This window comes from Solanum pennellii, chromosome 11 (assembly GCF_001406875.1).
Source record: "Solanum pennellii chromosome 11, SPENNV200".
Classification (NCBI taxonomy): domain Eukaryota; kingdom Viridiplantae; phylum Streptophyta; class Magnoliopsida; order Solanales; family Solanaceae; genus Solanum; species Solanum pennellii.
In genome coordinates, this window is record NC_028647.1 from 65,773,021 (window position 1) to 65,799,212 (window position 26,192).

The 26,192-nt window shown below is 31.8% G+C and overlaps 3 protein-coding genes across 4 annotated transcripts; 2 read left to right on the forward strand and 1 right to left on the reverse strand.

Moving 5' to 3' along the window:
* The first annotated feature begins 469 nt into the window (after window positions 1-469).
* On the forward strand, window positions 470-6,274 carry LOC107003120 (2-dehydro-3-deoxyphosphooctonate aldolase 1). The gene is made up of 14 exons (XM_015201383.2): window positions 470-630; window positions 733-830; window positions 1,301-1,397; window positions 1,666-1,731; window positions 2,279-2,338; window positions 2,447-2,521; window positions 2,706-2,790; window positions 3,255-3,313; window positions 3,413-3,457; window positions 3,962-4,060; window positions 4,358-4,405; window positions 4,536-4,583; window positions 5,559-5,636; window positions 5,959-6,274. Exons 1-13 carry the CDS (start codon window positions 595-597, stop codon window positions 5,613-5,615), a joined length of 873 nt encoding a protein of 290 aa, XP_015056869.1. The 5' UTR covers window positions 470-594; the 3' UTR covers window positions 5,616-5,636; window positions 5,959-6,274.
* On the reverse strand, window positions 6,235-8,503 carry LOC107004061. The gene is made up of 4 exons (XM_015202277.2): window positions 8,095-8,503; window positions 7,587-8,008; window positions 6,910-7,452; window positions 6,235-6,824 (listed from the first exon to the last, which is right to left on the reverse strand). Exons 1-4 carry the CDS (start codon window positions 8,501-8,503, stop codon window positions 6,717-6,719), a joined length of 1,482 nt encoding a protein of 493 aa, XP_015057763.1. The 3' UTR covers window positions 6,235-6,716.
* Window positions 8,504-14,904: 6,401 nt separating this feature from the next.
* On the forward strand, window positions 14,905-25,291 carry LOC107004580 (phototropin-1). 2 transcript variants are annotated; one of them, XM_015202823.1, is made up of 24 exons: window positions 14,905-15,638; window positions 15,836-16,010; window positions 16,094-16,276; window positions 19,018-19,109; window positions 19,201-19,498; window positions 19,662-19,905; window positions 20,000-20,070; window positions 20,702-20,808; window positions 20,989-21,038; window positions 21,157-21,261; window positions 21,500-21,559; window positions 21,652-21,741; window positions 21,910-21,986; window positions 22,095-22,179; window positions 22,507-22,587; window positions 22,772-22,875; window positions 23,059-23,108; window positions 23,528-23,634; window positions 23,753-23,875; window positions 24,019-24,070; window positions 24,204-24,316; window positions 24,408-24,548; window positions 24,850-24,957; window positions 25,045-25,291. In XM_015202823.1, exons 1-23 carry the CDS (start codon window positions 15,098-15,100, stop codon window positions 24,952-24,954), a joined length of 3,054 nt encoding a protein of 1,017 aa, XP_015058309.1. In that variant the 5' UTR covers window positions 14,905-15,097; the 3' UTR covers window positions 24,955-24,957; window positions 25,045-25,291. The 2 variants fall into 2 exon arrangements, with proteins under 2 accessions (XP_015058309.1, XP_027768680.1); XM_027912879.1 differs by having other exon boundaries at window positions 15,032-15,638; window positions 25,055-25,291.
* Window positions 25,292-26,192: the final 901 nt, after the last annotated feature.

Below are 26,192 nucleotides of genomic sequence, written 5' to 3' on the forward strand. Positions count from 1 at the left end.
TTGGACAAACTACACAAATTTCATTATTTCAAGAGTTGGTTAATTAGATTTATATTAATTTGTAATTTTATGTTTCTTACAATACTTTGCTTTGAATATATGTTTTCTAGATATATAAGAGAAAAGTTAGGTGTAATTAATTATAGAAATACTGTATCTAAGTAGATTCATATGTACTCGATATATCTCGCTCGTAATTTTCCTCTTTCTCCCTATGTATCCATATTTGAGAATGTATTTGATTTACACGTGTCTGAGATACATAGAATATCTCTCTCATTTCTCTCGCTCTATTTCAGTATATCCAATATAAAAAATATATATATATAAATGTATCTGATGATAAAAATTATTAATTAGTAAAATTATATATAATTATTTCAAATTATATAAAAAATTAATAAATATGATAGAAATATTTGTATAATTTGATAACTTTTCCTAGTATAAAGGAATAAATTATTATGGGCCCGTCCCGTTTTGGCATTTTGAAGTTAGGACTTTATGAATTCACAAGCCCAAATTCCATCCAAAGCTAGCTGGATCTGAATAACTGTTTTGCTTTCACTCTCGGAAAATTACTCCGGCGAACAAATGGAATCATCATCACTGCTCTTCAACCAGCTCAAGGTTTCAAAATTTCGATGTTATTTACTCAAAAGTTGTTCATTTTCACATCTTGCTTAAACACTAACTGCTTGATTACTGTTTGAATTCGAAAAAAAAAATCAGGCAGCAGAGCCATTTTTCTTACTAGCAGGTCCAAATGTGATTGAATCTGAGGATCACATTCTTTACATGGCCAAACACTTGAAGAATATCACTTCAAAGTAACTTTCTCATCTCTCTTACAGTTCCATATGTGATTTTGGAATGCATTCATTTGTTTTAACTAGTGGATTTTGCAATTTTATGTATTTCACCAGTTTAGCTCTAAGGAATGGTATTTGATCGTATGGTCCAGTTTGAGGTTCATTATTGTTGTTTTTCATTGTGAATTTAGAGGATATTTGGACAAATTTAAAATAAAAATATCCAGGAGTGAAATTTGAAAAAAAAAAGAAGTAGTAATTTGTTTTCAAGTTGGAAATGGTATTTGGAAATTGGAGTTGTTTTTGGATATGTATACAAATTAGAGTTTTTTTTGAATAATGGTGAGTGATTTGGAGTTAAAAATATGATTTTTGGAGTTATTCAATTCCAGAAAATTATAACAATTCTGTGGCAAAACAGTTCTGCTGGAAAACATCCATGGCCAAACGAGCACTTAATGATTGAGTTATTTTTTTTTTTAATATAGACTTGGGTTGAAGTTTGTGTTCAAGTCGAGCTTTGACAAGGCTAATCGAACCTCGTCAAAATCATTCCGTGGTCCTGGCTTGGCTGAAGGCTTGAAGGTATAACAGTGCCACTACTTTGCTGGAAACATCAGGCACTTTAATTTCTGGAAGAATATCACAGTACTTTGGTTTCATGTTGGTTTTTTAAACTCCTATATCAGTTTGAAAAATATGTATATTGTAAATGAAGGTCTCTAATCCTTCTTCTCTTGTGATATAATTTTGCAGCCTGGTTTAATATGTTATATTCCATCTCATGTATGAATTCCGCTGTTACGTAAACCCTTCCAGCAAATAACCTATCACTTTTCCCCCTTTGTTGCAGATCCTTGAAAAGGTGAAAACAATATATGACATACCCATTGTAACTGATGTTCATGAATCTATTCAGGTAAAATTTGTTTGCATATTTTAGTGGCACTATGCCGTTTATAACTAAAACTTTTGTGCTGATATTCTGTTTGATCCAGAATTTTGATGATCTAACTGCAAATATTCACTTAGGAAATTATATAACTTCTGTAAAAAAATTGTGCATGGTTTTTTATTCTCATTCATTTTTATTACTCTGAAGTTTATTGACCAACTTAATGTTTTTCCATTCCACAAAGTACTTTTTTTTGCATCATATTCCTCATTTCTGACTCTTCTGAGAACGTCATGGATGTTGTGCTCTATGGTTGGAGGCATTTAGCTCTAATTATTCTCCCCTTTCTAACATAATGACGGAGAAGATTACAAAAACTTAGTGTGTTGTTGGTTGAACTGACACTTTATTTGTCAGAAACATATTATGCAAAAAAAGTAGTCAAGTATCTGCGTAATGTGATATTTCCAGTTCATTTATTCATTTTGTATAACTGCTCATCATTGAAAAGTGGTGGTCCAGAAGTAGTTCCCCTTCCAATATGAACTGCATCTAATCAATGTTTTTTCAGTGTGAAGCAGTTGGCCGGGTTGCAGATATAATTCAAATTCCTGCTTTCTTATGTAGGCAGGTTATAATCTTCATTTTCAGAAAGATGTTGTGACTTTTTCTGCCAAAATTTTAAATACATTTCTCAGGAAGCAGCCATATTGATCTACTTTTTGGCTTTTAATGACAGACCGACCTACTTGTTGCAGCTGCCAAGACTGGAAAAGTTATTAACATTAAGAAGGGCCAGTTTTGTGCCTCTTCAGTAAGTGACATTCCTTTTTCTTTTTTTATTGGATCAATCAGTAAGTAATGTTTTTCTTTTCAGTTTCGTTTTAGTTCTCCTTTCACTTTCCCTTGTCAAAACCACTAAACTTTTATCCATTATCTTGGATGCACTCATGGGTTTATATTCTGTCCATTTTCTACTTATGCTACAATGTTCTCAGGTGATGGTAAATTCTGCTGAAAAAGTGAGATTAGCTGGAAATCAAAATGTCATGGTGTGTGAGAGAGGAACAATGTTTGGCTATAGTAAGTTTTCTTCAGTTTGTTTCTTCTTATTAACTTTGTCTAGTTGGATGGAAGCAAGTCTCTGAGAAGTTATTTTCAGTTTTTTATATGCCGGAAAGGAAGGTCTTCAAGATTTACAAGTACATTATGAGTAATTTTCTGCACTGATCTTCTAATGGTCAAGGCTAAACAAAGAATAAGTAGGAGACATGTTCTCAGTGTTCATGAAAGGTGCATAAAAGGTCAGTTGCAAAATGATTCTGGGGTGGGGACCAGGGTGGACAGAAGCAAATCCATTATTCATTTTACTTCAAACAGTTTCGTAGAGTAACTCCTGATTAAACAGTACAAGCAAGACGTATAGGTAGATGGGGTGGATATTCCTCTCCCTGTCGCTTCCCGAAGCATAGTTGTTCCCAAACTCGGTAAGGAGGAGGCAGGCTTCTCAGGTATTTAAATCTAACATATATTATCTGACTCTGCAGATGACTTGATTGTAGATCCCCGGAACTTTGAGTGGATGAGGGAGGCCAATTGCCCTGTTGTAAGAGTCTTATTTATGACTGTATTTTAATACTCTATTCCCAGATATATATATTTGTTTTTGGATGTACTTTTTCTCATTTACATTCTTTGTGCTCAGGTTGCTGATATAACTCATTCATTACAACAGCCAGCAGGCAAAAAGGTGCATTGTTCTTTTACCCTTTCCTTTGAGAGTACTGAAAATCCTTAGATGAGTCTTTGATTCGTATGCAACTGATAAAAGGGAAAGGAAAGGGGATATTCTTCTAATTTACCTTAGCATATCAGTACTGGATACATGCAGTTTATTGCCAACACTCTGAGTCCATGACTATGACTCAGGGCATTTAATTAGTTTTAACTTTGAAGGTTTAGGTTTAATTAGTATAAAATTTCTTCTTCAATATCATGTTAGACACGGCTATGTACAAAAACAACCCTTAATTGGCCTTATCTTCTCTTTCTTTTATGACATTGTCCTGACTTTGTGCTGTTTGAATCTTTCAAGCGTCAGAATCAACTGTTAATAGTTTATTTGAATTATTTTACAGTAGCCAATTCAATATTCTAGGATCACGAGTTCAATCACATAATTAGACCATTTCTTAGGATCTAGTGTTAAAGTTTATTCTATGTCAATAAATTGATGTTTTGCATTCTTGTACAGCTGGAAGGTGGTGGTGTTGCTAGTGGCGGTCTTCGTGAATTAATTCCTTGTATTGCCAGGACAGCTGTTGCTGTAGGAGTAGATGGATTATTTATGGAGGTAAAAAAAAGCATCTAGTATTTGTAAAGTTGCAATCTGCTTTCTGTATGCACTTCTTGTTTAAGAAGACAAAGATGTTTACTCATTTAAGAGGAGAGTGAAAAGGTACTGGAGAGTTGAAATCAAAATGCGGTGATATTACTTTTGCTGGTGCATTCATTCAAAAGAGAAACGTTTAAGCCGTTTTTGAGATTCCTGAACTTTTAGGATATCCGTTTTGAGACATGCATTAATTTTCTGCTCAACTCATCCTCAAAAATAATTCTGCTTGACTGAATCAGAGATATTTTTCATTAGGTGCACAATGATCCCCTGAGTGCTCCAGTTGATGGTCCAACACAGTGGGTAAGTTAAACACAAACTATATTATCTGTTGTGGACTTTTGAGGCATCCTTTTTTTCCCTTAAATGAAGCTGTGGCATTCTGGTTTTAGCTATTGATCTGATTTATGTTTTCATCTATGTATTGACTTAGCCTCTGCGTCATCTGGAGGAACTACTAGAAGAGCTTGTTGCGCTTGGTGTAAGTTAATTTCTGTTTAGCATGAATTGCATATTTGACACTCTTTGTTGCTTAAATGAATGACGCTAAACTTCTAAGTACAAACACTTGTAGAGGATATAGAGCGACTATGTTTGCTAATTTTTTCCTTATTTCTTTATGTTTTTTGTTTTAATTTTCTAATCTGATTTAAGTTAGTCTGTAGGAGCCAATTTTAGCATCTTTTGTTGCTTGTTGACCCTATAATGATGCCAGTGTGGATATCATGGTCTATACCAGAGTTGGAGAGAGTTGTAAGGAGATGTGGTTCCTGTCCCACAAGGGTTTTTCCAAGACTCTATAAATTTGGGACATCTTGCTACATTGCAGTGGTGTTGAATGCTCATTTGATGTGCATTTAAACCAAATAACTAGGTGAAGTTTAAGTTGGACAGTCTCGCTTAAATGGCACTTAAATGCAGATATATGCCCCTCATCTCCCAACGTGTTTTGTCTTTTAGAAAGCAGCACCAGAAAATAAATATAGTTGGCAACGTGATATATAAATTTTCAGTATTAGCACACTATAAAGGAAAAAAATGACAGCTCGGTATACAAAGCATCCCACATTCATATGGGGTTGAAGATGGACAGCACACCAAGGGGGTGTAATGTACACAAACCTACCTTGATGCAAGCATCAGTGGTTGATTGCAGGGATCAAACCCGTGACCTATAGGTTGCACAGAGACAAGTTTACTGTTGTCCAAGGCTCCTCTTTATGAAAACATGAGTAAAAATTTCCCTTTCTAAACCTCTGGATTTTACAGAAAACAAATCACTGCATTAAAACAATAAATGGATGCTGGTAAATGCAAGGAACAAAAAAATCAAACTACATAATGGTATATGCTGTCATTTAGCTAATGGTTTAGCATTCTTTGTATGTCTCTGTGTTCCTTTCTCCTAAGCACTTTGCAGTTATTCTTTTCTTCCCTGATATCACATTTCTTACAGAGAGTTAGCAAGGGGAAGCAGCAGTTCAAAATTGATCTCACTCCATTTTGTGACTAGAGCACAGAAGTTTGGCTATCAGTAAGCATATTCGAACCCATAAACTATACGTTATGTTTTCGAGCTAATAGGAGTTGTACTCAGGTTGCAGTTCATGACTTACGTTTATACTTTATGTAGTGTTTTTCTTACTACTTCTGGAAAGTGAATTGGTTTTATCTAATCCATGATTCATATATTTATATCTGATCTGGATATTCTAATAGTTCACTTTGTTGACAAACTACCTGTCCATCGTAGATGTGAATGTTTTCTTGAGCCCTATGGACTTGTTAGTTGTAAACCTTGACATCATTAATCTCTCAACTTCCATATTCTTATCCTTAATATGAATGTTAACCAGATGATTCTGCAGAGAAGATGTCTCCAGTCGTTTTAGCTTACATGTGGTGATGAGCTTCCTGCATTTTTAGTTTTCTACTTGAAGACATTACACAGCGTGTATCCGTTACTATACTGAACATTATTAATTTTTCACTGTTCATTGTAATTTGATCCAAGACTGATTCACTGTTGAGAGTTGTAACACTTCCAGTGCATTTAGAACACTGTTCATTCTAAAGATGCTCTTTTTGGACTTCCTTTAAACCTTTCGGTACCATATGTTACACTTTTGTAAGAAATTCATGCTATTTAACTTACACTGTGAATTCATTCAAGTTCTGTTGTTGTTGAGGAAGTATTCCTTCTATGTATTCAATTGAGATGCAACAGTTGCTAGCTGAAACTCGTATTATCATATTATCAGTCTCCAAAACAGATATTGCCTCAGCTGTTAGCTTTGATTGTGAGAGAGAAACTGGTTCAAGAGAATGCCTATCTTGTAGTTACTTGCACAAAAGAATAAGACAGATAGAATGGGATTGATTTCAAGGCAAAATAGCCTATATAAGCTATAATATGTCTGGTAACAGATTTGACTTGTACAAAAAGCTACAATGGAGTAAATTAGTGTGATGTTTACACAGGGAAAATATTGAATGATTTAGGTGTTGCAATTTCATTTTATACTTCCAATATTTGGATAGTTTCTATGGCCTAGAAATCGAACTACCGATAAACTAGAAAAAAAAAATGAAGTAAAGCCTCTCTCCCTAACAGCTACAATTCACTGATTTCACCATCTCTGCAACTGCCTACCCACATGTACAAATTTGACTTTGAGTTATTGTTTGATGGTAAAACACCACAACAATCCCTCCTTGGAGACTGCACCAAAAAAAAATCGATATGTGAGCAAGTTGATCTAGACACCATACGACAAATGTATGTATAGAAGTGTTAAAAATTGTACCTTTTGCCATCTATTGTTATCTGGTCTTTTCAACAAAACAATGTTGTTGATATTCTCAGGTGACTCAATTTTCCATCTGCAAGAAGGTGAAGGCTCTCTATGTCTATAATAAATCCCAATAATCTGATTTCTTGAATGATCAAATTTCGCGGTGTTCATGTAATATACAAAAGGTTTCTGGCAAGGATGTCTTGTAACAGGCCTAGTGTTGAATGCGTAAGCAGTGTAATCTGCTCTTTTGTACCAATTGAGAAATGTTCTTGTAGGCATTTCAAGTTCTCTTGGTGAAACATTTCCTCTAATTATCTGAACAACATAGCCCCATGACACTGAAATTGACCAATATCTCTCTTTGTCATAGCAAATTGATTGTTGCATTAGGTTAGCAGAGTCGAGTTTCGATGATTCAAATAGGCGTTGGAGACCTTCAACCCTCGAAATTCCTGGGAATATTGGGTCTACTACATCAAGATGATGAAGTGAGACTAGTGGTGTTACTGGATGTGCTCCCAATAGGCCTAGTAAGTTCCCATATACATCATACTATACTACCACAAACAAAAAAACAAAAAAATCATCAATTTCAACCAAATGCTTTAATACTACTTATGTAGCTCGGACTTTTCAAAATGTTAGCAGATCATACATACATCTTACGATATTAAATAAAATTTTACCTGATGAAATCCGCGTTCTTTTGTAAGTGGTACACCAAGTTCAGCCATACAAGCTTGAATTCTATCATCACTTCCATATAATCCAGGATATCTTTGTATACAACGATCTTGCATTTTTTCTAACTCTTTTGCCAATGGATAACTAATTGCAAATCCACCACCACCATAAGCCATTGAATAGGAAAAAAATATATTTTGTACATGACTTTCTGATGAGCTACCAATGTAATAATATTGGTTATGATCATATTTTGATAAAACCCTAACTACATTTTCCGCAAAAAATACTGTATCATCATCCCCCATCACGAACCATCTCACGTCTTTCAAACCCAACCTTAATGTCTCAGAAACAACCCTAGATATCCTTAGAGCCGATCTACTCCCTTGTCTATTCGTATAATGAAATTTTCTAGTGTCATCTGAAGAAAAAAAAAAGGATCGATAAATCTACTATATTAAATAATAAAATTTCAATGATAAGAACCTAAAGATCGAAACAAATCACCTGAAATCCTAATATTAGGTAGGGGTTCATTGTTATTAATTTTGACATTTTCATCCAACCAAACAACACCTCTTGTCTCTCCTGGTTTCCACCATAATTTAATATACTCTTTCCTTTTATCCCACAAAATCGACGATGCAGCTATCCCAAACACAACATGTTTGAGATTAGTTTCCTCTTCTTTTTTTCGTAGTACATTTTCATCATTCTGTTCGTTTTTTTTATCTTCATCTTGAAGAAGAGTAGTGTTATTATTCGTCGAAAGATGATTGATATTGGAAGAACAATCTGAATCATCATTGTTAAGAATGTAATTTGTGGAGTAAATAAGATAAATGATTAATATTAAGACGAATAACCAAGTTATGATGTTCCGGTGGCTTAATTGAGAACGTTGAGAAGCACTCATTATAATTATTATTAGTATTATTGTTAATTATTATGAAGAGATTAATTAATTAAAATGGTTGAGTTTGTTTACAATAATTCATTATCGACAAGAAAATTGGTGAGTAAGAGACATAATCGGATTAATTTTTTCAAGTTTGTTAGAGGAATGAATAAATCTACGCGATGCACAAATAATATTAAATTAAATCAACTAATCCTTAATTCAATAAAATTTATCTTGAGCTTTTTATTATATCGTTCTCTTAAAATAACAAGCCTAAATATCACAAGGAAAAATTTGTTAACGAGATTAGGGACCGACAACATAGATATATAATCTGTATGATTATATTAAATTACGCTCAAATTCAATTATCACGTCACTTTCTAAACGGATCGAAGCAAAGGGTCCACAGAGCACCGAAACGTTCTTTGGGGCTTATGTGAGTTACTAGCCCATGACCCATAATATACCTGCAGAGTTGATCACATGAATTGGGTCCTACAACTTTGTGGGCCATGCCCTTGGAATTAAATATTTAAATTAACCCAATTTTGTAAAAAATAATTAGAATCTCATCTTCTGGTTGTCATCGCTCGATCACTTTTTTTTTCACTGAGTGACTATTTAGGTCATCTTAGCGTACGATTTGGGATGTTTCCTTTTTGATTTTAAATTTTAGCACGCAAAAAATCTGTTTGTACAAACTATATAAGTATGTTCTTATCGTACGAATTCCACCTATTCAGAATGGATTTAGAGAGTCGGAGAGTGTGTACTAGGTTAGTAAATAACAACTTAAAACAATTAACCATGAACTTACATTATTTCAAAATTAGTGGAAGGACAATAGAGTTGAATTTAGACAAAATTGATCTTATCTAGTGATAAATGGAAATATCTTCTTTAATTCCCCCAAGTTATTTTTCTGCATACATACAATATCTTAGATAGGATTTGGACTTTTGGTGGATATATAAGTGTAAATTGACTACTCAAAAACCTAATAAACACCACAAACAAAAACTATAAGAAAAAATAAATTCATTCTTTCTAGAGCCAACATTGAAACATGACTTATCTAATCACCACATGCCCCTAAGGTCCAACACTCCTTTAATTTCTCTGGCTAATATTGTCATTTGTCCCCACCATTTCATTGTTAGGTATATAAACAAAGGAATCAATTCAGTCAGAAATATACTAGTGAAAGAAACACAAGAGAGTAGTTAAGATGAAGATAAGTAGGCTATAGGGTGGATCTAGGGTTTGGGAGGTTTCATTCAAATTTCATCGTTAAAAAAATTCATTGTATATATAAGATAATTTTTTATTTTGTTACGTATGGTTATACAATTTAGGATTACCTAAACACAAGTAAAGATCGACTCAATGATTTAAGAGTTAAAAACTTACCTGAGTTAAGAGCATACGCGGAGCCAAAGTTGAGAGTTTGAGAGTTCTAAATTTTAGGACAGAACAGAAAAATATTGCAAAACATGCTTTTTAAAAAGGGGATAAGGTACAAATACTCCTAGATTATGACCGAAATTCCATTAACACGCCTTAACTAAACTAAGGTTCTATTACCCCATTACTTATTTTTTTTAAAATTTTGTACACCTTTTGTCTTAGGAGGCACACTCGTGCGCGAGAGATATTTAGATGTCACGTAAGTCAAAAATTTACACAAAATTACAAAAAAATGAGTTTGGGAGGAGAGGGGGTGGGGGGGGGGATTGTAATAGAACCTTAGTTCAGTTAAGGTATATCTCTGACATTTCGGTCATAGTCTAAGAGGTACTCTTTCCTTTTCCCTTTTTAAAAAGGTAAAGAGAAATTTTTATTGATATTCGGCTTCGAACCTACAACACTTGTATGAAAATCATTTTTACCACCTTTTCTTACCACTTCTAAGTGTCAATCAATTTTTTTACAAAGTTGACAAGTTTTACATATATAAATATAATTTTTCATAAACTAATGAATTCGTCCAAATCACAAATTTCACCTAGCTCCGCTTCTAATTAAGAGTTGGGCTGCTTTATTTTTATAATTAGTAATTCATTTTTATCTTGACAGGCGGATGTAGGTAGATATACTCCTATGGGTCCACTTTGGAATTATGGATAATGTTCTGCTGTAGAAAAACTTATCTATTTGATTATAATTCGATCGGATCTAACTTTGCTATTAAAAATTGTGATATATTATAAAATGCACAAATTATAGCATAAGGGTTGTTTGGTTGGTTGATTATAACCTCGAGATAAATTCAAGTGGTTTATTTTATTCCATAGATACAATTTTTTATTTTAGAATTAATAATTCTTATGATAGCAAATTTTATAACAATTTTGATATTATAATAATAATAATAATAACAATAATAATAATAATAAAATGACATATTTGTCCTTCGCTATAGCTTTTATCTCAACATTTTATAACAATTACAAGGTTAAAATTGAATATAGAAGTTTGTTCCAATTTATCTTGTTTATATAAAAACATTTCTTTATATCAAATCCAAAATATTCCATTTTTAGGTCAACAAACTAAATAACTTTCAATAATTAAAAAAATACATCTTATTAATTGTATTATAACTTTGAAATCAAATAACTTGTTCTTCAACCAGATAACGTATTAAAACAAAAGCATATGACAACAATAAAACGTCTAGTCTTTTATTTCTCGAAATTGTGAGACAAAAAAACATGAGAGTAAGATATGGTGAGTAGCCCTATAAGCTTTACTAGAGGGGCCTCCCAAGTCCAAAAACTATAGACAACAAGAAAGGCTACACATGCCCCCCCCCCCCTACTATATGATATTCTTATATTAATATTCAAGATTCTTCGTTGAAATATTTCAGATTTTAATTAAATTGACGATAAATGAATTCACATTTAATAGGATGGAAACGATCGAGTTTAAGTGAAGCAAATTCAAATAAAATAATAATTTACCATAAGGGCGGAGTGGGAATTGTTGGCGATGAATGGGTCGAGGGCGGAAAGAAGACAATGAGTTTGAAATACCACTAATGAAATTGTTTTTTATTTACTATCCCACTAGAAAAATCATTTTAAGAAAATATTTTAACTAACTTGACATGAAAAAACTAGATTTTTTTTTCCTTCACACCAAACATATTGTTGGATATTTTGTAATATATAAATTGTCTTAAATTGGATAGATACATTTGTTCACGAAAGAATATCACTATAAATGAAATTTAGTCATTTATTCATAAAAGAACATAGTTATCTCTTAAATTATACAAATATGAATTTTTTAGAAGTAGCCTAAGAGAAAAATCTACAAATATATACGAGGGCTTTGTCGTTGTATTATGAAGGAAATTGCTTGTATTACCCCTAATATATATAGATATAATATCTCTTTAAGAAAAATGATTTTACGCGCATCAAAATCATCTTCTGTTCAATTGTATTTCCTTATTATTTTTCTAAACACATACACTAGAAATCTTTTGTCACTACTAAGTACATTTCGAATCCAATCTTCAAAAAATATCTAAGCCCACAACTCATTAATGCAAGTGAGAGAGTGATACAATATATCAAATCAAGAAACAACAATTTTAGTAAATTAATCTCCAACATTCTTTCTTTTATATATATATATATATATATTTATTTATTTTTTTTCATTTTTGATTCCAAATGTTTTTGTATTATGTTGATCATTGAAATGAAAGGCATAGGGATAAGTGTTTATGCCATGTGAAAATCTAGTTGTATAGGCATGGGATAAGATAATTCTTCAATGACAATCATTTCTTACTTTTCTATTTAATTACCCTCTTCTTAACCTTTTGTGCCAGTAAGAAAGTTGTATACATACATAACTTTTTGTCCAATCTCAATATTTAAATCCTTAAGAGACTTCTTTATTTGTGGAGTATATAAATAGATCAACTTTGTGTAAAGTTTGCAGGATATCTGCTTAATTATTACTTTAACTACTCCTCCATTCAAAGGCAAAAGCATCACTATCCTACTTCTCTTCAGGTATATATATTGTATATTAATTATGAGCCTACCTTATTGAATGAAAGTTTGATTGGCTAATAAGATTCATACACACCACTCTTTTCAAAGCTTATTTATGAAATTACAGTGAATACATTGTTGTATTCTGAAAAATTGCATTGCGCACTTTGTTTTACTCCCCCCTCCCATCAAAGCTTAACATACTCGAGTTGTATTGTTATGTCCCTCACGTAAATCTGTTCTTGAGTTTTGTTAAGAAGTCGCACACTAGTAGATGGATGAGAAATTGGTCTCTTTGTATGAACTTGAATAAATCTTCCCTCATGAGCTAATTTTTGAGATTGAGTTAGACTCGGGTGTCGTATCTTTGCATGATATCAGAGACACACTCGTCCCAATTGTTGTTCAACAGTGTTGGACTTCCATTTATATAAGCGTTTACGCATCAGTTAAAGCCAGGGGATTCGGGATAATATTAAGAAGTCTCATGATGGTAGAGGAATGATAAATTGAGTTAAATTCATGTACCATATCTTTACAGGTTTAGAATGACCCTGGATACGAGTCAACTCAAAATTTTAATTATATATAATACTAAAAGAGATATACCGTCAAGAAAATGACTTTTTTAATTTTTATCTTTATCGACTCTTTTATAATAACCTAATAAGTAAGTTATATCAATAAAAGATATTACGTTTATCTTCTACACGATAAATAAGAGTTTTTATCAAGCAATTAATACTTCACTAATTAGGACATCTTTGACTAGAGAATAAGTTATTCTGCTGTTAATTATTTCGAATTTTGTTATTTAGGTGTTGTTATTTCGTCTTCAATTTGAGATAAAAATAACATTATAATTTTAGAATAACTTATTAAGAAATAAATATCTCACAATTTTATTCCAACAAAACATAAAATAAACTCATCAATAAATTAATTCTAAAATTAATTATTATTTATCCCTCGTACCAACCGAATCGTGATAATATTCGTCCTAACGTCATTGTCAAGACAATAAATGTAGGCTATAATGCTTAAATAGTGAACTACGTATAATATTTTCAAGCAACTTTTAGTATATAACCTAATATGCCCTTCTTTGACAAAATTACCCTTCTAAATTTGAGGTTTTCAAGTGTTTTTCCACAAAAGGTTCTTTTGATGGACACATATTTTCAAAAAAAGTTAGCATTTTCATTCCTACTTTACCCTTAACTCTTGTCTCAATTAACCTAGTCTGTGGTACTTGTATTGAGATCTGATTAAATTTAAATTTCATAGAAAGTGTAAAGTGCTTTCTAATTAAAGTGATCATTTTATATTCAGCGCTCGATATGAAAATTTATGATTAAAAAGAAAAGAGTACTTTCCCCTCATTATCGATGAATCGTCTTATATCACGTAAAGCTTATCCTTGTATAGTCTTTTCTCAAGTGTTGTTATTGTCATACAAACTAACAGTAACAAAATATCATTTTCAAGCTACTAAGTCTTGCTATTTTCAGTCATTTTCTGTCACAGGCCATTCAACTAATATTAATATCTAGCTAAGCCACAATGACTCGTAATCTGTCCATTTATAAATTGTTTCTATTTATCTTCTATTTTAAAAAATCAATACTATTGATATAATATATTTTAAGATTATAAATTAAATTTTGTTTTTAATATGTTTAGCTTGTATGCCAAAATTATATTTTTCTATATACACCCAAATACTATGATGTTATATAAAAGAGTGTACATGCATTTAGAAAACATAACTATCATGACACTTTTGTACTACAAAATTTTAAGTTATTTAACTTTTATATGATTAAAAATATACTTACATCCTTTCTTCAACTTTACCCTATAACACAAAAATCATTTTTATATATAAAATTTACTATTACGCTTATAACATATTCTTAAAGCTAAAACTATGTCATGATGACATGGTTTAAACTAAATGTGCTGAGGGATCGCTTTCTTATGCAAGAGAAGGTTTGAGATATTTCGAAATTAAATTTAAGATTCAATTTATATAACATTTTGTTTGGATAATTGTTACATATTATTTCATAATATATTATACGGTATTTTCTAATGCACATAATATTTATATATATTGTATCGTTTTTTGTCGTTATGTAATGTCAAACATTCATAATTTGAATGATATATTTACGAGAAAAGTAGGATACACAATATGCTCTAAAAAAAGTAGGGTCAATGATGATTTATAATTATATTAAGTAACAATTAAAACAAATATCGTATTTAAATTAACAATACATCGAGTAACAACCATCCAAACAAAGAATTAAGAGAGTTTAATCTACCGATACGATAACTATTTGAATTTTCATTTTGTTTTAGAAGATTTCGATTTTCCACTTTGTAATCCTCTTGCATACATTTAGTATAAACTTCCGCAATATGTATATTTATATTTCATACTGAATGTTTCGTCCAATCAAATATCGTCGTGTAAAAGTAAAAATGAAATGATTTGCGTAACTGGAGATAAAACAGAGAGTGAGCAGAGACATATATATATGCTTTGATACAGACATGAGAACTGTTTGTGTACGCAGAAATAATGGAAGAAGAAAACAAGCAATCTCCTCTTATACCGCCATTGCCAAGAGATCCAAGAGGTTCTCTAGAAGTTTTCAATCCTTCAACTTACTCTTCCCGATCAACAAAACCTGTTTTCCGATCACAACCTTCATGGAAAAATTGGACCGCCGGTGATCCCATTACCAGTAGTACTATCCCTGAAACAGAGGAAAAACCAGAGCAAATCACAATTTCCAAATCGAGTAACGAAAATGAACAAATCGCTACTTCATGGATGGCAATTGCTCCGGCTTCAACGAAATTGGCTTCTCCGATTACTCAAAAATCAATTACCGGTGGTGAGAAGGCTAATTCGAAGGCGGCAGTGGATGAAGTTGGTGCTGCTGCTCAGAGAGCAGCCGAGTGGGGACTTGTGTTGAAAACTGATGATGAGACTGGGAAATTGCAAGGAGTTAAAGTTAGAACTTCTGGAGATGATACGAGTGGTAAAACCGAAACTTCTCGAAGAGATTCCGGCAACTCTGGTCGGAGTTCCGGCGAATTTTCTGATGATGGAGCTGGTAAGCATTTATATACGAATTTTAACATACAATTCAAATTCAAATTTTCCCAAAACTTTTTCGCACTCAATATTTACATTAAATCACACGATTCGATAAGTTGTGAATTAAAATATGTATCAACAATCTAATATCGTTATACATTTATTGATTTAAAGTAACTACGATTGATAAATTATTTTAACGCAAAAATACAGGCAAAGAGAGGGGAATTCCAAGAGTTTCAGAGGATTTAAGAGATGCCTTATCAACATTTCAACAAACATTTGTGGTGTCGGATGCAACCAAACCCGATTACCCGATTCTGTATGCAAGTGCTGGATTTTTCAAGATGACGGGTTATACATCAAAGGAGGTTATAGGAAGGAACTGGTAATAACCATAAACTATTTTCGTGATTTATTTATTTATCTTACTTTTCTTTGATATTCGTTTTATTTTTGGATCGAGTTTAGTCGGTTCATGCAGGGTTCGGGTACGGATCCTGAGGATGTGGCTAAGATCCGAGAAGCATTGCAATCGGGTTCAACTTACTGTGGAAGACTACTAAATTATAAGAAGGATGGGACCCCTTTTTGGAATCTTCTCACTATTGCACCTATCAAAGATGATGCTGGTAAAGTTCTCAAATTCATTGGGTAAGTAAATTTTGAAAAAAAATTTAATTATGCGTTTAAATTATTGTGACGATCTGTTACATATTTCCTATGAAGTATACCCTAATTGTTCGTCAAGTGGACTAATTATGTCAAATACTTTTTACATAAATAGAATTCGAATTGAATACGAGAAATAACCAATTATTTAACTACCTATTATTCTGTTAATTTAAAGGTATAAATACCCCGTTTCTACCAATTTAGACAGTACTAAGATGAAAAACACATAATAATTTGGATAATGACATACATGAATAATGGTCCAAGATTTTTTTTCTTAATAAATTTTAATGGTCCAAAGTTTAAATGTTGAAAGGTATTACTTCTTTCTTTTTAATTTATTTATCTAAATATTTTTTATTTAAAATAAAGTTTAATAAAATAAAAAAGATTTTTAAAATTTACGATATTAAACTTCAAAAGGTAAAATATGTAAAAATATCATTAAATCATGTATTTTTTTTAAGTATATCAAAATAAAAATAAAACAAATAAATCAAAACGAAATATCGTGGATTGAATAGGGGTTTGTTCCCTTATCTTTTCAATGATACTTGTTTTTCTTTTGTAACCAGCTGGATGTTGTCCTCATCTTATCTATGGAAAGATTGAATACATGATTAAGATGGGAAGATAGTGGGCCTTAATACAGGAATGCCTTGTTTTGGACCATTTTCTCTTATATATATTTTTCATTTTATGTTAATTGAATTTTTGAGACATTTTTTATTGTTTCAAAACATAATTATTTAATTTTCAAGATTATTTTTTAAATATTCTTTCAATTTTTCATTTTTATTGTTTCAAAATTTAATTGTTTAATTTTTAATATTATTTTTAAAATATCTTCCGATTTTTCCTTTCATTTGAATTTTTATTATGATGATTACAATAAATTTGAAAATAATTAATAAAAATAAAAATAAAAAATTATGTTTAATATATGTCTTAATTTACTTTTCTTAAAAAAATATAAAACACCTGAAAAATTTAATTCATATGGAATGGAGAGAGTATCATAATAGGGAGCCCATCAACTTTTTGCATGAAGTGTTTACTATTTCATCCTTTTTACAACTTTTGGAGTCTTTCTCATGCACCCTATCAACCCCCCCCCCTCCAAAAAAAAATAAAAATCAAACAACAAAAAAAGAACTTGATTGATTCAAGGGAAAAGGGTCTGATATACTCCTCAACTTTGTCATTTAGAGCTGATATACCCCTTGTTATGAAAGTGGCTCATATATACCCCTACTTGTTAACAAATGACTCACATATACCCTTTTCCTCTAACGAAAATGAAAAAAATAATAATTTTAATATAAATTTTTATTATTTTTTTCTAAGAAAATATAATCCATATGAGTAAATTTAATTCTCGTAAAACATATTTTTTTTGACTTTTTTTTGTTTCAATGACTAATTTATAATTATTATTTTGATAATCAAATTTGTTTATGTTTCACTAATATTCTTGTAGAACTTATTGTAGATGACCAAATTTTTTCTTCACGAAATTAAATTACAATACACAAAAAATATTATTTAAATTTTTTTTCTTTAAACTAAGGAATGAAAGAAAAAAACAAAATAAGAATAAGAAACTCAAATAATTATAATAAAAGAAGTCAAAAAATAATTTATGTATGAAAAAATTAAAATATACCGTGAACTTTGATAGAAGAATCATATATACCCCTAAATAATTTTTAAAAAAAAATTACAAGTAATAAATATAAATTTAAAACTCATTTTTTAACTTTCGTTAAATGAAGGGTATATGTGAGCCACTTTGTAACGGCAGGGGTATATGTGAGCCGTTTGTATAACGGTAAGGGCATATATGAGCCACTTTTATAACGAGGGGTATATCAACTCCAAATGACAAAATTGAGGGGTATATCAGACCTTTTTTCCCTTATTCAATTCTCCCTCAATTTGGTCATGATGGTAGGTGGGCCTATAGTATAGTTTGATTATATAGTTGGATAATTGCAGAAATTTCAAATAGTTTTAGAACTAATTATTTAAATATATACTAGTTTATAATATTACGAATTTTAGCAAATTTTGGTATGCTCAAATATATATATATATATATATATATATATATATATATCAAAATATATAGGGTCAAAATTAGGTGTAATTTGTTGTGAGATACACTGTATCCAATTAAATTTACATGCATCTAGAATACATAAACAAATCTCGCTTGCCTCCTTCCCTTCTTGCTCGCTACTCTCATATCTCGCTCATCACTCTGGTATCCTAGTTACACGCGAGTCAAATCAGCTATATGTATATAATGTGATTCACATGTATTGGGATACAGACAAATCTCGCTCGTCTCCTCCTTGTTCTTGCATGCTTTCCTCCTTATTTCAAATATGATTTTATGTTTGCTATACGTGAAAATTGTTCTAAATTATTTGTATTGAGTTTTTTAATTTATAAATCAAATTAAACTAATAAAACTCGAGGTTTATTTTTTTTTTAAAAAAATTAACTTTTGGGTTTTGAGGTTTAAATTATTCATTAAATACATTTTACTTATTAAATTGCTGATTAGAAAATTCTTTGAGATTATAGGCTTTACAAAATATTCAAAATTTATACATAAACATATCCAACAAGTAATCCATGTTGGTATATTATACTAATTAATTAAATACATACGAATTAATAATGTAATGAAATTAAAAATAAATTTTTGGCAGAATGCAAGTTGAGGTAAGCAAGCACACAGAAGGCTCCAAGGAAAAAACTGTCCGACCCAACGGCCTTCCTGAATCGTTGATACGCTATGACGGTACTTTTTTTTTTTTTACGTAGTTTTTGAATATATAAATTTTTTTTCATGCATATCGTTAATAAAACTTGTGACTCGGCTATGTTGACAGTGCGTCAGAAGGAGATGGCAAGTAATTCAGTGAATGAGTTATTGGAAGAAATAAAAAATCCAAGAAGGGCAAGAGCACTTAGTGAATCAACAAATAATAGACCAACTTTCATGAGAAAGTCAGAAGGAGATCAAGTTGAACAAGATAAACAGGATACTCATAAGCTAAATTTAGTGAACAAAGCACCAGCAAGAAGACATTCACATGCTGGTACTAGAACCACCACCATGAAGATGGAGAAAATTAACGAAGTCCCCGAAAAGAAACCTAAAAAATCTGCTCGTCTATCTTTTATGGGGTAATTATTACTTATAACTTCTCTTTTCTCGGTACAGTATGTTATTCAGACTCTCCAAATATGCTATTGCAATCGTATGTACTTTTGAATTATATATATATATGTGACATTAAACATGCATGCAATGCACATTACCTTATATGGTGTAATTACGTATGTACAGGATTATGAAGAAAAAACGTTCTAGTACTACAATGACTACTGATGATGATGATTTTGAGGCAAGGATGACAATGGATAATGACGATGACGATGATGATGAGAGTGACAACGATGGACGACCAGTTAGTGTTGATGACAAAGTGAGGAAGAAGGAAATGAGAAAAGGTATTGATTTAGCAACGACTCTTGAACGTATCGAGAAGAACTTTGTCATTACTGATCCAAGACTGCCTGATAATCCTATTGTAAGACATACTTTATCACCTTTTTATTCAAAAATTAAAATCAAATTAAGTTATTTTTGTGTAACGTTATGGTTTTTTGTGTTTGATAAATCAGATTTTTGCATCGGATAGTTTCTTGGAGCTGACAGAGTACAGCCGTGAAGAAATCTTGGGAAGAAACTGCAGGTATACTGATATATATATATATACACACACTATATTCTTGAAACTTTCCCATATGTTATTAAATAAAATAATTGAAGTCGAGTTGATGATTGAATATGAGTTGAGATCCCAAATGCACTTACTTTGTTATAATAAATTTTTTCAAAGAAAAATTTCCGAAAAAATTATACTTCATAATACTAGTTCACATATTTTTACTAGTGGAGTGTTAATAAGTGTCTAGAAAATATAGTGTCATTCCCTTTTAAATGATGAGACAACACGCAATCTCAAGACTCTTCAACTTTGATTCTGGTCGGTGATGCAGTGATACTGAAGCATGAAACAATTATTTATTCTGTCTCAATTTAGAAAGGTCATATTTTCAATTTAATTATAAAATTTTTCTTTTATTCTTAGTGAAATGATTATTAGTTACGCAAATGTCTAACCTATGTTTTAGACCACAAATTTCAAGAAAATTCTATTTTTCTTAAAGTTTGTGACAAGTTAAACAATGTCATATAATTGAGACGAAGGAGTATCGATCATGGAGTCATGGCACACTAGCTAGAGGTACATAAACCAAAGGAAGAGAGCCAAAATGACTAACTCATTATATTGTTGCTATTTGGTTTTGCTATTGTTATAGGTTTCTTCAAGGTCCTGAAACTGATCCAGCTACTGTGAAGAAAATCAGACAGGCAATTGATAATCAAACTGATGTCACTGTTCAGCTTATTAACTACACTAAGACTGGTATATATGCTTTCAAACTTCAAGAGTGTGATTTGGTTCTACTTGAAAAGATGTAGCAAACTTATTGTGTTTACTCATCAGTTATCCCCAAAAATATTGAGAATTTTGGATCTTTTGGTTAAAAATACAAAAGTATTTTATTGTTGAAGCAAGCAACTGATGTATCCTATAAAAATTCAGGCAAAAAGTTCTGGAACTTGTTCCACCTTCAGCCTATGCGTGATCAGAAGGTATGTATATTACTAAGTTTGTTCTTGATGTTAAGATAAAAGTGCCGCGACTCTGAAGTTTTGTTCTACAAAAACTTTCTTAAAATCCTTATTCAATGGCTCTTTTGTTTATAATCAGGGAGAGGTACAGTACTTCATCGGAGTGCAACTAGATGGAAGTCAGCATGTAGAGCCACTTCAAAACAGTATCCCTGAAGACAAAGCAACAGAGAGTGCAAAGCTGGTCTAATCCTACTCTAATTATCTTGAGTTGCCTTTATTTCACATAAGTTTTTTATATTCCTTACTGCTTGTATCTGGTAGTGATATGACAGATACATAAGTACTCAAGAATGGTCCCTTAGTTTGAGCATTCGTGTATATACCAAATGGAATTAATTCATGTTTTATGTGTCATATATGGTCTTCACTTTGGATGGTGAGGCCTATCTTGACGATGGTTTTCATTTGTCTCCTATCAGATAAAAGAAACTGCTGGAAATGTTGATGAAGCAGTTCGAGAGCTTCCAGATGCCAATTCAGTAAGTCCAGAATGTTGAACATGACTGTTTAGGACTATCTGTAGATGTTGAATTGTATGAGCTTGATCACAAACTGCTGAACTGATGTGCAGAAACCAGAGGATTTGTGGAGAAATCATTCAAAAGTTGTTCAGCCAAAGCCTCACAGGAAGGACAGCCCATCTTGGAAAGCAATACAAAAGGTATAATCACGTATAAATAATGTATGATCTACATATACCGGTAAGGACAAGTAATTATTGAATCCGGCTGGCTATTTGTATGAAAATCCCTTTTTATATTCCCCTGATAATAATTTTAGTTTGACGTTTCACTGCCTTTGCCATCACTGAGAGGTTTGCGACTTGCAGATCATTGAGAGTGGAGAACCGATAGGCTTGAAACATTTCAAGCCAATTAAACCACTGGGATCGGGCGACACTGGCAGGTACATTTTATTACGAACATGGCCGTTCCACTTTAGAGTGGACCAAGTTATGAGATGCTACAGTCATCCAAAATGAGTGTTTATTGGGAATAACTTGTGAACATGCAGTGTGCATTTAGTGGAGCTTTGCGGAACAGACCAGCACTTTGCAATGAAAGCAATGGATAAGAGTATAATGCTTAACCGAAACAAGGTAAAGAGTTAAATTTAAAGATCACATATGTTGCTGCATCCTTTTTAGAGATTAGAGATTATGCTGTTGTCCCCATCTTTTTAATGGGACTTACAAAGTTATGTAGTCGTGTAAAAACATCTTATATTACACCCCTATGCATCCTTGTGAAGAGAATGTTTTAACTTCTGACTTCATAGTTTTCTAAACCTGTTCATATTTAAATGTGATGGAAACTAAGCAAATATTGACTGTGGTGTATTTGAAGCTCCATTCCCATTCTAACATGCAAACTTATACTCTCTCATTATTCCATCTTTAATAAGGATCCACTTCTCTTTCTTGCAGGTGCATAGAGCTTGTGCAGAACGAGAAATCCTAGATATGTTGGACCACCCTTTTCTTCCCGCACTTTATGCATCTTTTCAGGTTAGATACATAGTACTTGATGATAGAAATTATAATTATGTTGAGAAAATTGTTATCAGAAGGAAATGCATCATAGCATTTGATACTTGATGAATTCAGTGAACTGATAATATGTATATATGAATATACTTAATTATAATGGCATTGTGTACACATTTGAATCGTTGAGTTTTGCTGTGTTCAGACCAAAACTCATATCTGTCTAATAACGGATTACTACCCTGGTGGAGAGCTGTTCATGCTTCTAGATAGACAACAAACAAAAGTGTTGAAGGAAGATGCTGCACGGTATGTAAAACATATGTATAACCAAATTCGAAAAACAAAATAGTCTACAATTGCACCTATCCAAGAAGCATTCGACATAGTTATCTGAGACTTCAATATCATATTCTCACGGCCTCTTAAACATTTATTGAGATATTGCCATTTTGCTTCTGGTGACATACAGTTTTTTTTTGTTTTGTGCAGGTTCTATGCCGCTGAAGTTGTAGTCGCCTTGGAGTACCTTCACTGTCAAGGTAGCCTTTATATCCACATGTAATATATACACAATTGGATCTGAATAATCAGAACGTCTTTATTCATTCTTTTCTAACTAGTCCAATTCTACCAACTTTTAGACTTGCATGATCAAACAATTTCCTATATACCTTATTAGCAATTGAGGAGAATGCGTGTTCATGAATCAATGTTCATATATATGTTTTCTTACTTTCCGTTTTTTCTTTCAAACTATGTACACCATTCACTTTGACTTTAGGTGAATGGAGTGATTAATGCTTAATAAGAATACTTATGCCTTTGGTGAGTGATCTTTGGTAAATGTGGCAATGCTGCAGATGGCATATCGATCAAAGCAAATGCTTAGTATAAGTACTATTTGTCGCTTAGTTGAAAAATCTATCTCCATGTAGCCTGACTTGTCTTTTGCCCACAGGTATAATTTATAGGGATCTGAAGCCTGAAAACGTCTTGCTTCAGAGTGGTGGGCATGTATCTTTGACGGATTTTGATCTTTCCTGTTTGACATCTTGCAAGCCACAGGTATTTAACTCATAAATTTTGTCGAGTATGCAAAATATTGCTTATCCTCATGAGGTGACTTCACGAACATAATTAGTTACTAATGGATGCCAATACACTGTTTTGGTTATTTGGACAGCTTTTAGTTCCAGAAATCAACGAAAAGAAGAAACATCAAAAAGGCCAACATAATCCAATCTTCATGGCTGAACCTATGCGTGCATCAAATTCTTTTGTTGGAACTGAAGAATACATAGCTCCGGTTAGACCTTTTTTTTTTTTTTGAAAACGAGCTACTTGTAGATGTTTATAGTCAATGTTTGTGAAGGTTGTATTATAAGTCAAGCTGTTATTCATGCATATCCTGTTCTTTAAACAATCTCTTTTCGCTTGTTTATTTAACAGGAGATCATAACTGGAGCAGGGCATACTAGTGCAGTGGATTGGTGGGCTCTTGGTAAATCTTTAGAATTCATTTGCTCCTTGAGTATTGATATTGGCTGATCCTTTAATCTTCACTAAGACCTTTCTACACCATACTTGCCTCAATTGTTTATGCTATTTTTGACGAATAAATTGTCATTTGGCAGGCATTCTTTTGTATGAAATGTTGTATGGTTATACACCATTCAGGGGAAAGACAAGGCAGAAGACATTCTCAAATATACTACATAAGGATTTAAAATTCCCAGGAAGCATACAGGTATCATATTTCAATCTAACGAATTCAAATGTGGGAGTACATTTTTCCCCTCCAGTTTCTAAAACTGTCTGTTTATGCTCTCCTTTTCCAGTCTAGTCTCCACGCGAAGCAGTTAATGTATAGATTGTTGCACAGAGATCCCAAAAACAGGTTAGGATCTCGTGAAGGAGCAAACGAAATCAAGCAGCATCCGTTCTTCCGTGGTGTGAATTGGGCATTAATTCGTTGCATGGTATTGTTATGAGCTCTTTCTTTAACTTGTTAATCTGTCTTTCTCTCATCATTTAAGTTATTTGTTGTTTGACAAACATTCTTAAGATGAAAGTGACAATTCACCCCTAACCAGAACTCACCCGCTGCTAATTAGGAAGATCTGTTGGTCGAAGATTAGGATAGAAAGTTGTTATTGTTCACTTCTCCATTGTTTTCAATGACTTCTTCCCTATTGTATTTACTTTTACATACTTGATATTTGATATGTTTTACTTGAGTCAAGTATCTATCGAAAAATAACACGTGAAACAACTCTTCAGAACCCTCCCAAACTAGATTCTGCTCCTTTTTTGGGAACTGAAGCTGAGAAAGAAGGACAAGACATCAATCCTGAGATGGAGGATTTACAAACAAATGTTTTCTAAAAGGTACTAGCATTTCTTTTCTCAACAATACTTCATTCATATTATATTTTTCTATAGTTGGAGAATATAAATTAATCTATTATTATTTAGTTTGTTGCAGAGATGAAATATTTCTATCCCAATCAAATCAAGTGCATGAGTGAAGAAAAGTGATCTTCAGAACCTCCCTGCAACAGTTAATTACTTGATGATTTTGTAAAAAATAAAATGGTGGTTTTTCATTTGTTTTTTTTCCTTTGATGGTTTGTGTTTTTCTTTTTATATGCATAGTTTTGGTTGTTTTGTAATTCTTAATTCATGAATTCCTCAGTAGATGTTGAGTTAATTAATTTGTTAAGCCTCATTTTCTTTATTTAACTTATTATTTTTTGCATCCTAATTTCTTTATCCGAGTTCAATATTGGGTGTGAAAATAAATGAAAAAACTCTTTTATTTTAATTGATTACGTAAATTATAGTACACTAACATATATTTTTGTTCTATGAGTGAGACTATATCCAAATATATAACGAACATCGCAACTGAATGATTCACTTTTGAAGTATATCTGTGTTATAATTAATAGATTTAAATATGTTCACCAATATAATAGTAGCTGATAGTTAGATGTCACAATATCTTGTATCTGACGGCAAATACAGTACTTCTATGCTACAAACCTCAAACAAGGGGAACATATTAATATATATATTTAATTTAAGATTATATGATATTATTGAGAAAAATGCTCAAATATGTCATTGAACTTTGAGGAAAGGAACATTCTTGTCATTCGTTAAAAGTTTGGCTCATTATTTTCGTTTGAGAAAGTTCATCCACGCAATTATTTGTTAACAAAAAAACACTTTGATTTCTCAACACGTGGTTAATTATTATTCCGTTACATCATTAATTAAATCATTATTTAAAAAGGAAAAAGTTCAAATATGCCATCGAATTTTAATAAAAGGCTCATTCATCTATGTCATTTTAATTAACAAATAATGGCATGGATAAACCTTTTCTCAAATGAAAATGACATAGATAAACCAAACTTTTAACGGATGACATAAATAAGCGTTTTTTCAAAGTTCGATGACATATTTGAGTCTTTTTCCTTAATTATTATTTATTAGTAGTGATATTTTTTTCTTAAAAATAAATTATAATAAAAATAGAAAAAAAATAATTTCCATTTGTCAATTATAGTAGAAATTTTATGAAGAGGAAGCATTATTGCAACTTACACATATGTCAA